A 13,314-nucleotide genomic window follows, 5' to 3' on the forward strand; every position below is an offset into this window, starting at 1 on the left:
TGCATCCTCTGCCCCACCCCATTCCTAGTCCTCTGGCGAGATTTTAGAGGAGCCCGGGGCTGCTGCAGTCCCCTCATTTTGGATGTTAATCAACCCCTCCTTCATTTCATGAGAGGGAATAAAGAGAGCCATTTTGGAGAGGACTTCGAAGAAGTCAGAAGAAAACCATGTTGCCCTTGGGCCTCTGTGAGTCTTCTCTGTCTGTAAATTCAACACCATGGGACTCCCTGAGGGTGACAAAAGGTGGTGTCTGGAACCTCGGATGACAGCCAGGACCCAGAGATACTGGGCATACGATGGTGTTGCCTTGCTTGAATGATCCCTTGTCTCCACCTCTCCTGCCTCCCTTGGACACTCTCAGAAGCCATTTACTGTCTCCCCTTGCTGCATACAAGAGTTGCTTAGTGACCTTCTTTATCAGCTAGATATTGCTATATAACAAAACCACCCCAAAACTTAGTAGCTTAAAACAATAACCAATTCTGTGAGTTGGCAAATTAGGTTGAACTCAGCTGCTGGTTTGATCGGTCTCAACTCACCTCACTTATACATTTGCAGTCAACTGTTGGCCATTGCTTTTGGGGTTGGCTGGCTTTTGGGTAGGGGGTTGGGGAGAGTGGGCTTTGTGTCTCTCATTTTCCAGGAGGCTAGCCCAGGTTTGTTCACAAATAGCTGGCGAGGGTTCTAAGAGAGCAGGAACAGGATTAGAGTGAAACAAGGGAGGCACTTATCTTGGGCACAAAAAAAGTAATCAAGATAAGTAATATTTTAATGTAATATTTTGTAAAGATCAAAATTAATACAAAAGTCCATGATGAGCAAAATAACAGGATCAGTTACCGAAAGCTTTTAGGAAACTGAAACAAACAAAAAAATCTGTAGTTGTGATCTTGAGGCAAGTACCTCACTCACTGCCTCCTGCAGAAGAGCATGTGGAAGCTTGCCAGGCTTCTTGAGAGTCTATGACCTGCACATTTTACTTCCATAACATTCTGTTGGTCCAAGCAAGTCAAGGATTCCAGGGGTTGGGAGGTAAACTCCACCTACACTCCAGGGAGGAGCAGCAAAATCACATTTCAGAAAATGTGAAGAATTGCAAAATTTTTGCAATCACTCGCTGGCAGCAGAGTAGCAAGCCTCAAGGCTCAGGCCTTGCTTTCCCTCTACCACCGAAAGACGCTGAATGAGACTGTTTGCTAAAGCCCCTTCCTACGCTCTCTATGGGATTCTGATTCATAGAGATGACAGAACAATAACACACAGAGGTTAGTGCCATTGAAAGAAGTTTTTATCACTTACAGTTCCCTCAAGAAGGGGGTTGCCCACCGAGCAGAGTCAGATAGGGAAGCACCCAGTTTGTAAGGAAAGACTGAGGAACTGCCAGATTGGAAGAAACTAAGGCAACATTGACCACTAAGTGCATCGTGGGATTCTGGATGGGATCTTAAAACAAAGGACATAAGTGGAAAGACTGCGGAAATGCAAAGGGATTTACAGTTAAGTGTCTTGTACCAATGTTAATTTCCTTGTTTTAGTAATTGTACTATGGTCAGGTAAGATGGTGATGTTAGGGGAAACCACCAAACTGGTTTTATATCCTTCACCCAGAAGGAGATAAAGGGAGCACTAGCATTTTTGCAGTGTTCTAACTTTTCTGTAAGTCTAAATATCAGCTAATAAAAAGTTAAAAATGAAATTATAAAAGGAGAAGAATTATGTTGTTCCATAAATTTAATAATTTAGTATGGCAGAGACAAGGTCAAGTGGCTCCCAGATCTATCTGAAGGTGCAGCCTGGGCGGGGACTCAGTGAGGGCAGCAGGAATCATTCCCAATACAAAGGCTCCTCCCACCAGAGGAACCGTCAGCGGAGACACCTAGGTTTCCATCACTGTGGCCCAGGGGTGCTGGGAAGGAGGCACCTGTCCGACAGGGGTTCTGCCTCCAGCTGTCCACTCCTGTTTGCTGCCCAGCATGGCCAGCTGCTTGGTACCTGCACTGCTACTGCTACTGCTTCTAGGTGAGTGGCTGCCTCCCCCCAGACCTCTGAACCTTGGCTTCTCTGTCCCGGATCCTCCTGATCCTCAAGAAAAAGGTGGGAGTACAAGAAGATGATTGTAGGAAAAGCCAAAATGCAGGAAGAGGCACCAGTGAGACACCTGTGCCCGAGGTTTGAGGACACACACAGCACCCTGCCTCCAGCTTCTGGGCCCCGCAGAGCCATGGCCTCCCAAATCTCGCCTTGGTAACTTTGCCCCAGGGACTTTCTTTTTCCTATTGCCTGCCCTCCTACCTCTGTTACCCTTCTCCCAGACCCAGCCCTCCACCTTCAGTCTTGCAGCTTCACACTGATTCCTTGCCCTGCATCCTCAATGTCTCCATGCCATGCATCTGCTGTTCCAACCACCTGGACTGTCCCTCCCCAACTCGGGGCATCGTGGAGGGAGGGGGTCACTTTACCAGGTGGTGTATGGTAGGGAAAATGGAGAAGGTGACGGAGATCTTGGAGCTGAGATGTGCTGTTTTGAGGGGTGCTCCTGGTGGAGGGAAACAGGTAAGCAAAGAACAGAAATGGCACCAAGACCACAGGAGACACTAGGAGCTGATGTGTGTGGCTGAGGCCTGGGGATGTGAAGGCTTGGTTGGGAGAAAAGGGCAATGTTTGTCTGCTGCTCTGAAGTCCTGGAAGGACGGGAGGGAGCTTGGAGCGGGGGGAGAGGAGAGAGAAAGGAAAGGCCAGTGCCAGAGAGAGCCCTGCTCCCAGATTTGAGGTAGGAAATACCCCACTACACACACACACACACTCGGAAATAAATGGGTGCTGAGCCAAAGTCTAAGGGGCCAGAAGCCTTCTCATCTGAGGAAGGCTCCTGGAAGCAGACAGAACCGAGAGGCAGGGGTAGTCTGGTTGGTGCTCTAGGGGGAAGGGGCTGCCAAATTCCTCCAGAGACTCTAGCTTGGCTGGATTGATTTTTATTTTAAAAAATTTAGTTTTGGTTGTGCTGGGTCTTTCTCTAGTTGCGGCGAGTAGGCGCTACTCTTCTCTTGCGGTGCACGGGCTCAGTAGTTGCGGCGGGTGCGATCTTTTCGGACCAGGGATCGAACCCGTGTACCCTGCACTGGCAGATGGATTCTTATCCACTGGACCACCAGAGAAGTCCCTGGCTGGATATAGATGCCCATGGCATTCAGTGCCCATGGCACTTCCAGACAAAGCTCACCCTCTGCCCAACAGACCCCTGGTATGTGACCGGGCTGTGCCAGGCACACTCTATCCACAGTGGAGTGCCCTACGGCTGAGGACTGAGCCCCATGGCCTGCCATCTGGGGCTTCTCTTGAATCCACACCCCGCAGCCAGGACTAAATGGCTCCAGTACCTGAGTCCTTGCCAGGAACCCCTCTTTTACTTGGCTGGTGGAGAGGAGAGAGGCCGGGGGAGAAGCCAAAGTCCCTCCAGGTGGGGCAGCACCGGTTAGATCGGTAAGAAGGGAGCAGTAGAAGAGGATGGAGGGGGAAGATGCAGAGGCAGGAGGATGCTCTAGAGACGGTCAAGAAGGAAGGGAAGCAGAAAACTATAGGTCACTCGAAGGGTCTCCAAGGGAGAAGGGGAAGGAGGGGCATCTGACAAGTCGGGCGTCTCCGCATGTCAGAGAAAGGAAGAGGAGCAGCCACTGTGCTCAGTGCCTCGTCTTACATTACTTCTATTTTTCTGATCTACCTTCAGCTGCACTGGGTCTTCCTTGCTGTGCCGGAGCCTCTCTAGTTGCCTGGCCAGGCTTCTCTTACTGCGGAGCATAGGCTCTAGTGCCCTCCGCTCAGGGGCTCAGCAAGTGCGGCTCCCGCGCTGGAGACTTGGCTGCTCTGGGGCATGTGGGATCCTCCTAACCTCTGGACCTCGGCGCCATTTCTGATAGTCTCCATTAGCCAGGTCCCCAGGAGCCTTGCTGTTTTCCGTGTGAGGTGGGGCCTAGGACAATGGGAAGAATCTTAAGGACCCCTCTTTGGATGGGTGAGGGGTGGCGCCTGGGGAGGATGGGTCTCAGCTTTTGGGGGAGGCCAGCCAGGCCCAGCCTCGACGCTCCGCATCCACCGCAGACGTGCGGCAGGAATGCCCGGAGGCCGTCGCTGCCCATCCTCGCAACGGTATAGGCCAGTCAGTGCCAGTCGCTAACGCGTTTGGGTCACATTCTGCCCATCTCGAGTTTTGAGCACCCCGCATCTTCTGAGGCCCTGACCCAGAGGAGGAGGTGAAGTGTGCGTGTAGGGCACGCCAACAACCGCAGCCTACCCGCCTCTCCAACAGGATCGCGGAGCTCTGTAGCACCGAATCCATGCGTGGACGCGGCCGACGCGTGCACCGCCGACGAGCGGTGCCATCGGCTGCGCACCGCGTACGTGGTGCAGTGCTTGGGTCGTGCCGCGCCAGGGGGCTGCCCCCGCGCCCGCTGCCGCCGCGCCCTGCGCCACTTCTTCGCCCGCGGGCCGCCCGCGCTTACACACGCGTTGCTTTTCTGCCCTTGCGGCGGCCCCGCGTGCGCAGAGCGCCGGCGCCAGACCTTCGTGCCCTCCTGCGCTTTCTCAGGGCCTGGCCGGGCGCCACCTTCCTGCCTCGGGCCCTTAGACGCCTGCGAGCACAGCCGGATCTGCAGGTGCCGGAGGAGGTGGAGTAGACGGGGTGGGGGGTGGGGAAGGGCGGGCAGGGGTCGGAGCCACTTGTGGCCCACTCACCGCCTTCCGACCGCGCGGCGCAGGCCCCGCCTCCTGGCCTTCCAGGTCTCCTGCGCGACCACAGCCAGCAGCCATGACGGCTGCCTCCAAGACCAGGCCCCAAGCTGCCTGCGCGCCTACGCCGGCCTCGTGGGTATGCACCGGCCGGAGGGGATCTCCCGGGGATGCCTCCGCCTGGATGGGCCGATTACCCTGTTTTCGGGGTTTGACCAGGCACAGCCATCACGCCCAACTACGTGGACAACGCAAGCGCGCGCGTGGAGCCCTGGTGCGACTGCAGAGCCAGCGGAAATCGGCGTGAGGAGTGCGAAGTCTTCCGGGGGCTCTTTACGAGGAACCGCTGCTTGGGTGAAGGGCCGAGGAACCGCTGCTTGGGGGCGGGGCCCTGGAGGGGCGGGGCCCTGGGGGGGCGGGGCCCTGGAGGGGCGGGGCCCTGGAGGGGCGGGGCCCTGGAGGGGCGGGGCCCTGGAGGGGCGGGGCCCTGGAGGGGCGGGGCCCGGGAGGGGCGGGGCCCGGGAGCCAAGCTGCCTGGCTGGCTGTGAGGAGACTGAGGCCTGTAGCGGAAGCCACGGAGGCCCATTTCCTCGCTTCTGCCACTTCCGAGGCGGTTCCATCCTCCAGGCACAGCCAGCTGCCCCTATTAATAGTCTTGCCTTTCTAGTTTGAATAGCTAGGTGGTTCGCTGACCAGTCTAGGAGTTAGGGAGTCTAAGTTTGAAGCCTAACCCTGCTGCTTACTAGCTGAGAGTTAACTCCTCTAAGCCTTTTTGTGCTCATCTGTAAAATGGGGGTGATAATTGTCATGCTTCCGTAAGGAGAGAAGGCTGCAGTTTGTAAGGCACTCTAAACACAGCTGTGTTTAGCATTGTCCATCTTGAACACCTTGCAGACGTCCTCTCTTCCCATATCTGCCTGGGGAGGACCCACGCAGGATGCGAAGCATCTCTCTCAGTTTGTCCTTGAGGAGCTGGGCCCTGTGCTAGGCTTTCTCAGCCAAGCTCACCCTGCATCCCTCCATAGACAGTGCCATACAGACCTTTGACCGTGGGTGGCCCCCAATCCTACGTAACCAGTTGGACTCCCACCAGAACCCTGGGCAGAGTCTCCTGCAGGTAGGTGCAGACAGGGGATGGTGAGCTGGCAGCCCCTGCACTGACTCCTTCCATGGCAAGTGGGCCTAGAATGAATGCCCTGGGAGGGTGGGGGTGGTAGAGAGCAGAACCGGGCTTCTTTCTCAGGTCCACACTCTGCTCCCACCTGCCAAGGTGTCTTCTGCAGATGTGCCCCTGGAGGGGAGCTCCCTGCTCTCCATGCTTCTTGTTCTGGCTCTCCAGTCCCTGTTCTGACTTGGACAGCAGACCTTGGACAACTGTCCCACCCTGCCTCATTAGTGGCCTACTGCCCCACTGAAAAGGGACTGGCTTGTCTCCTAAGCTGGCCCACTGCTCTTGCTCTACTGCTCTTTGCAGATCTGGACACTGTTTATCATGCTCTAAGGTGTACATCTGAACAGACTTGTAGGCAAAACTCGCTCTGGTACTCCAGCATTTTATGGCATCCTCCTAGTTAGGCACCACCCATCATGATAGACACCGGCACCGCATCACTAACGCTGGCAGATTGCTTCCTGTCTTTGATGTGCTGCTTGTTGGACACCACCTTGAGTGAGAATCCAGTTCCCTGCGTTGCACTGGCCATGTAGCCATCTTCCCTGTGGTTCAGCCCAGCACTAGGACTGACATCCATAACTCAATAAACCCATGTGCACTGAGACTGGCCCTGTTGTCATGTGATCTGTGTTCTGGGAGCCGGGAGCCCAAGGTCAGCTGCAGGGTGTGCCTCTGCTGGCCTCTGTGACCTTGGATGGCCTCGGAACCTCTCCAGGCATCATCTTCTCAGGACCTGTGGATGCTGAACTGAATCAACTGTCAGGTCCAGTGCCGGAGATCTTGGCTACTTGTTTATTCTTTCATTCTCTGCTAGTCATCAGATAAAGAAACTACATTTCCCTTGCAGTTAGGGGGTGGTTGGTGACACAGTTCTAGCCAGTGAGTAAAATTCACAGATAAGGCTTCCAGGAGAGCTCTTTAAAAAGGAACAGACTTCCTGACTGGGGCCCTTCAGCCTCTGGCCTCAGCTTTTCCCTCTTCTTGCCGAGAACTTGCAGGCGATGCCTAGGAACATGGGCACCATCTTGGAAGAGGAACCACGTGACAGTGTGGCACACCAGCCTGTCTGCCTTTCTCTGGACTGTATGTACTCTGTGAAAAAAATGATGTGTCTAATTTGTTTAAACTATGTATCCCCAGGTGTCTGTTATTTGCAGCTAAATATAGGCCCTGATTGACACACTTCCACCTATGGGGTGCCTTGGAGCCCCAGGATCGCCCACTGTGCTCACTTAGGGGAGCTTTCTACCTCAGTGCACACAGAACCCTACCCTGACAGACACTGGAAAGGAGTAATGGTGTTTGTTTTTTTTTTCCCTGAGTAATTGGTTTCTGTCCATGTGGAGAGTCAAATTCTTCCCTGGAGCAGAGCGACATTTATCACAAGGGTTTAATAAACAGTGTGTGGCCAATGTGGACCCAGTGGATGCTAAGGGCATTGTGTTAAACTACAGTTCTGTGGAGGAGTTTTGGGAGGAGAGGGCAAAACTATGGGAGCAAGGTACTAAGCTTTCCTCAAAAACTTGGGGACTCCTGATTATTTTCTGTGTCTCTGGGCTGCTCCATCTCAAACCTGGTTGGAATTTGGCAGGGGCCAGAAGATAGTTTGGAGTGGAAGCTTTTGGTGCCTTGCTCAGCCCTCTCTGGGCTAGTGCAACCCATCCCCGAGCTGCCTGGGATGTTGGCTGCTAACACAGCTCACAGCTGCCCACTTCTCTAGAAGAGACAGGCTGAAAGGTTACCCTCTGTTCCCAGAGGTGGACAGTGGCCAGTGACTGACTGAGGCCAGAGTTCAGAGGCCTGGCCTGTGTGCCTTGGGGGGCAGCTGTATGTGCCGGCCATGCTTCAGAGTTCCCTGGGACTTTAGGCTGAGGCTGGATCCCAGCTGAGACCACATCCTAGTTTAGCTCCTTCCCCTGCCCACTCCTGCTCCCTCATGTAGAGGTTCCCCTGAGGGCACTCCCTCCAATAAATCATGGTCTGAGAATCCCTGCCTTGGGCTCCATTTCTAGAGAACCTGAGCAAAAACACAGGGGTTAGGTACAGACCACACTGAAGCCCAGGCCTGGGGCTGTCCTGACCAGAAAAAGAGCCACTGGCTCTGAGACTGTGCAGTTAGCAACTCAGACCAAACCCACAGACACTACATGGGGCAGCTGTACCAGCCTCCCACCTTCAGCCAGTACTCCCTGGCTGGAACGAAACGCAGCTCAAACTGCCTTGGGCTTCAGGCACAGCTCTCTCCAGGGGTTCAGATGATGTTGCTCCTGCTGATCTCTGCTCCACTCTGAAGCCAGACAGGCTCTCACCCAGGATGTTGTCAGCAGCCCCGGATCTATGGTCTCTCCTTCAGCACTCTCAGAGGAGAAAAGCACTTCTCTTTCCCAGTATTTGTGGCCTAGAGAGTGACATCAGTCCACCAAGATCACCCACCAAGAAGGGGTAGGACATTTTTCAATGGGAAAAAGGAGGGATGTTGGATGGAGCAAAGCTCAGAGTCTACCCTGTCACCACTTCATAAAGAAGGAATGTTCTTAGCTACCTATATCTGTGTGGGAATGGACATTTGGAGCAGGGGTGGCTAGGCAAGTGAAAGTATTGCTTTGCCCTGTTTACCACCATTGTATGGTAGCCCAAGTGCAGATTAAATACCCATTAAGTGATTTGCTTTATGTGAGAGTGTGTTAAACTCTACTGAAAGTGTTAGTCGATCAGTCACATTTAACTCTTTGTGACCCCCCCAGGAACTGTAGCCCGCCAGGCTCCTCTGTCCATGGAATTCTTCAGGCAAGAATGCTGGAGAGGGTAGCCATTCCCTTCTCCAGGAGATCTTCCCAACCTAGGGATTGAAGCTGGGTCTCCTGCATTGCAGGCAGATTCTTTATTGTCTGAGCCACAAGGGAAGTCCTAAACTCTACTACTTCCATTTTTTACTCAGATAATTAGAATGAAATATGGGCATATGGGATCCCCTGGAGAAGGAATAGGCTACCTTCGGTTTCCCTGGTGGTTCAGATGGTAGAGAATCCACCTGCAATGTGGGAGACCTGGGTTCAATCCCTGGGTTGGGAAGATCCCCTGAAGGAGGGCATGGCAACCCACTCCAGTATTCTTGCATGGAGAATCCCATAGACAGAGGAGCCTGCTGGACTACAGTCCATAGGGTTGCAAAGAGTTGGACATGACTGAAGCAACTTAGCACCCACGTATAGGCATATACCTTTCAAAAGATTCATATATCTTTCAAAAGATTGGGAAGATAAAAGTGAATGGAACTTAGTAGAAAATAGCAAAATTGTTCATGGCACCTGGCTGTCTTCCTTCAGTACTTCTTTCCAACCAAGGCATGGGGTTTAATTAAATGGAGCCTCTTTAACATCAGACAGTGTGCAAGGTAAAGAGGCTTCCTCACTGGGTCCAAGGGGAGAATGAAAGTACATAGGGCTCTCATGTCAGCCTGGCTCTCTTATTTTTTTTTTTTTCCCCAGAGTGAATGTTCCTGCTAGGAGGCTGAGGCTGTCTGGGGCATGGAACTAGTCACCCTGGAGACAGAAGCCAAAAGGAAGGACTAGGCCCTGTGACTTGCAGAGGCTATCATCTTGCCACTTCTGGGGCTGTTGACTTTCCTAGGGTTTTGTTGTTGTAATGGGCTGAATGGTGGTTCCAAAGATATGTCCTCATCCTAATCTCTGGGACCTGTGAACATTACCTTATATGTAGGGAAAAAGAATGAATATTACCTTCTGTGGCAAAAGATGTGATTGAGTTAAGGACAGTGAGAGGAGGCACTTATCCTGGATTATCAGAGGGGGCCATAAATGCAGTTATGTGCACCTTTGTTAAAGAAAGGCAGAGGGAGATTACATATACACACAGAAGAGAGGGTGCTGTGAAGACACAGGCAGACAAGACTGAGGTGGTCACAAGCCAAGGAATGTGGGCAGCCACCTAGAGGAGGCCAGGAGCGGATTCTCCCCTAGAGCTGGGAGCAGTGCAGCTCTGCTCACAGCATGGTTTTGGACTTTTGGACTTCAGAATTGTGAGAATAAATTTCTGTCATTTAAAGCCACCAAGATTAGGTAATTTGTTACAGCAGCTTCAGGAAACTAGTGGAATTGTCTTAGGTGGTCAGAGTTTGGTGTCTGTCACTTCCATATAAAAAGGTTCTGGCTCATAACATGGTGTTGTCTGGCCAAACACCTCAAAGCTGAGTCCAGCTGCGGTCCTGACAACCAAAGAAGGGTCCTGCCTTGCTCCACATCTGAGTATCGGCCTTTGTGTCCCGCCAGATAGCCTGCTTGCTGTCACACTTTCTCATGCATTCTGGGAATTGCGGTCCTGGGCCTGGCCGCATCCCTGTGACTGGGTCTCTGTTAGCTGTTGTTAACACTGAGCCTCTAGCTGACAGGTGGCTGGGGATGGGAGTAGGCAGAAAGGCAGGTGCTGGAAGCACCCATGGATTTATGGGTGGAAACTTCACGGTTCATGAATGCTCACTCTGGCTTGTTGTCTTAAGTTGCAAGGTTAATGCAAAGCTGTTCACTGCTCCCCTCCTCCCGCCACCCACCCTAGTTTAGTCAGCTGTGGCCAAATTCAGAACTGGCTTATCTTTACAGGAAGGATGGACACTGGTGGGTGAAATTTCCAGAAGGCCAGGAGGGAAGGGGCAGGCAGGGCTACAGGAGAGGTGCCCTCAGCTGGACAACAACTTGCCAGTGAGCCTGGCATGCATGTGAAAGGAGACAGAACATGGCCCTGCCTTGCTGGGTTGCAGGCCTGGGAAGGCCTGTGTTGAAAGATGTCTAAGGAAGCTGTTCTGCCAGGGACATGTCACCTCACAACCAAAGGAGCCTCCAGTCCAAGGCAGAAAGTGAAAGTGAAGTCGCTCAGTTTTGTCCGACTCTTTGCAACCCCATGGCTGTAGCCTACCAGGTTCCTCCATCCATGGGATTTTCCAGGCAAGAATACTGGAGTGGGTTGCCATTTCTTCTCCAGGAGTTCTTCCCTACCCAGGGATTAAACCCGGGTCTTCCACATTGTAGGCAGATACTTTACCATCTGAGCCACCAGGGAAGTCCATTGGCAGGTTGGTATAAACCCCTGCCAGCTGCTGCTGCTAAGTCGCTTCAGTCATGTCTGACTCTGTGAGACCACATAGACGGCAGCCCACTAGGCTCCCCCGTCCCTGGGATTCTCCAGGCAAGAATACTGGAGTGGGTTGCCATTTCCTTCTCCAATGCATGAAAGTGAACTCCTAGCGACCCCATGGACTACAGCCTACAAGGCTCCTCCATCCATGGGATTTTCCAGGCAAGAGTATTGGAGTGGGTTGCCATGGCCTTCTCTGACCCCCGACAGAGTTTTTTCCATAAGCCATATGAGGTCACCGTGGAACCGCAGAGTAGGGCTCCTCATTTGCTTTGTGCAAGGCATGTCATTCATTCACACAAGCACACTGTAGAGTTAGTAAAGTACAGCAGAAAACATGTTCGCTAGGAGAACAAAGAATTAGAGCTCCAAGCATCCTTACCTTGTCCTGAAGAATCCCGGACGAGCCCTCAAGATAAAAGGTTGCTGCTGAACCACAAAAGACTCCGGGATTCTTGGCCTCCGGAGGATAATTCAATCTGGGGCCAGTGATGAGGCTTGATCGCGCAGAGCTTTTGTGTAATAAAGTTTTATTCAAGTATAAAAGAGATAGAGAAAGCTTCTGACACAGACATCAGAAAGGGGCAGAAAGAGTGCTCCACAAGGCAGAAAAAATTAAGATGAGAAGATGCCCACATGCCCACACAAGAAGATAAAATACACACAAAACCTCAGAACCTGAGCCCTCAAGGGACTGGGAATAAATAGCGGAGGAGGAGAGGCCTATAGGACATGCAAATGGGCCCCAGCAGACAGGGTGGAGCCCCAGCTCCTGGTGCAGCAAGCAACTTCATACAGTAATCAGGACTGTCTCAGCTCGTCCCTTCTCTGTGTTGGGAACATAGAAGGGAAGAGAATTCGTGCCAGGCATGTCCCACAGCTAGTGACACAGGGCTGCAGGGAGTGTGTCCGTCCACATGCAACCCAAGTGAAGACTCCAGAAATGACACTGCTCTTGGTGACAGAATTTTCCAAAATGGTGACCAGCTCTTGCTAAAGTTTTGAAGAGAAGTCCGGTCTTCCCTTATTTATACAGAAGTTTCATTTCTAGAAAACTTTGTGTTTATAATAGTGTTCTACACTAAAATAATTAGAAACAGATTTTTCCCCATCTACACAAACATCCAACAAGACATTTGAAACTTGGGTGGGACGCGGGTCAGTTCCTTGTTGGGTAGGACAGTTCTGCATGTCACAGGATGATGGTCCACCTTCAGGGCCACCTGCTAAATCACAGTAGCACTGCCCCTTGAAAGTGATGATCAGATTGCCCCAGCTCTTTCCAAGATGCCCCCCAAGGGGCAGTCCTACACCCACTGAGAACTAGTGCCCTTCAGGGCCAGGCTACCCTGACTCCTACCGCCGCTCTTGGTAGCATTTTGCTCCCCCAAGCCCCATATCTTGCCACTGTGCAGGCCCAGCGGTCTCGTTGCCTCCTCTGGGCCTCTCTGCATCTGCTGTTCCCTCTACTCAAAAGCTCTTCTCCTGACATCATGCCAGCTCCTTCCTTCATTCAGCTCTACGCAGCTGATACCTGCCCCAGCGACTCATTCCCACACCCCCACACTTTCTTCCCCAACCCTTCCCCAGCCTTTCTTCACAGGACTTATTACCTGGCATTGTCTTTGTGTCCCCTACTAGACTGTAGACTCCAGCAGGACAGATTTTGTCTGCCTTGTTCACTGTTAAGTTCCTGGCCCCTACACAGTGCGTGGCTGACGCACAATGGCAGGATGGGCAGAGGAGGAGGATGGCTGACACACTGCAGAGTCTTAACTAGACTTTCAACAGTCAGTGTTGGTTGTTTTCATTTTTTTAGGGTCAGGCTATTGGTTTCCTTGGGGCTTCCTTGGTGGCTTTGTGGTAAAGAATCTGCTTGCCAATGCAGGAGACCCAGGTTCAATCCCTGGTCTTGGAAGATCTCCTGGAGTAGGAAATGGCAGCCCACTCCAGTATTCTTGCCTGGAAAATTCTACAGACACAGACCTCCAATGTCTTTAACAGGTGACCATGATTTTGTGCCAAATTTGGAACTTCTTCCAAAATTTCCTGGCTAAAGCTCAGCTCATAGCCCTGACCTAACTGTAAGAAGGCAGAGATGCTGTTGATGCTGTGGCGAACTACCACACTGTTGCTAAATCACAGGTCTTGAGCCAGTCAGAAACAGCTGGTGGCTCCTGCAACCTGCCCCAGGACAGTATCAGGGTCCTCCCTAACTTGTCAGTGGCCTGTAGTTCAGCTGTTTCCCACCCCGGCTCAGGCCCACGCTC

At 52.5% G+C, this 13,314-nt stretch overlaps 1 protein-coding gene across 1 annotated transcript; it reads left to right on the forward strand.

Moving 5' to 3' along the window:
- Positions 1,974 to 6,682, forward strand: GFRA4 (GDNF family receptor alpha 4). The gene is made up of 7 exons (XM_018056860.1): positions 1,974 to 2,019; positions 4,096 to 4,153; positions 4,254 to 4,661; positions 4,752 to 4,861; positions 4,942 to 5,076; positions 5,748 to 5,839; positions 6,197 to 6,682. Exons 1-7 carry the CDS (start codon positions 1,974 to 1,976, stop codon positions 6,221 to 6,223), a joined length of 876 nt encoding a protein of 291 aa, XP_017912349.1. The 3' UTR covers positions 6,224 to 6,682.

Source organism: Capra hircus, chromosome 13 (assembly GCF_001704415.2).
Source record: "Capra hircus breed San Clemente chromosome 13, ASM170441v1, whole genome shotgun sequence".
NCBI classification, from domain to species: domain Eukaryota; kingdom Metazoa; phylum Chordata; class Mammalia; order Artiodactyla; family Bovidae; genus Capra; species Capra hircus.

Coding starts and splice junctions, on each gene's coding strand:
- GFRA4 (XM_018056860.1), top strand. CDS start 1,974: ATGGCCAGCTGCTTGGTACCTGCACTGCTACTGCTACTGCTTCTAG. Junction 2,020..4,095: donor GCTACTGCTACTGCTTCTAG/GTGAGTGGCTGC, acceptor CATCCACCGCAG/ACGTGCGGCAGGAATGCCCG. Junction 4,862..4,941: donor CGCCTACGCCGGCCTCGTGG/GTATGCACCGGC, acceptor GGGTTTGACCAG/GCACAGCCATCACGCCCAAC.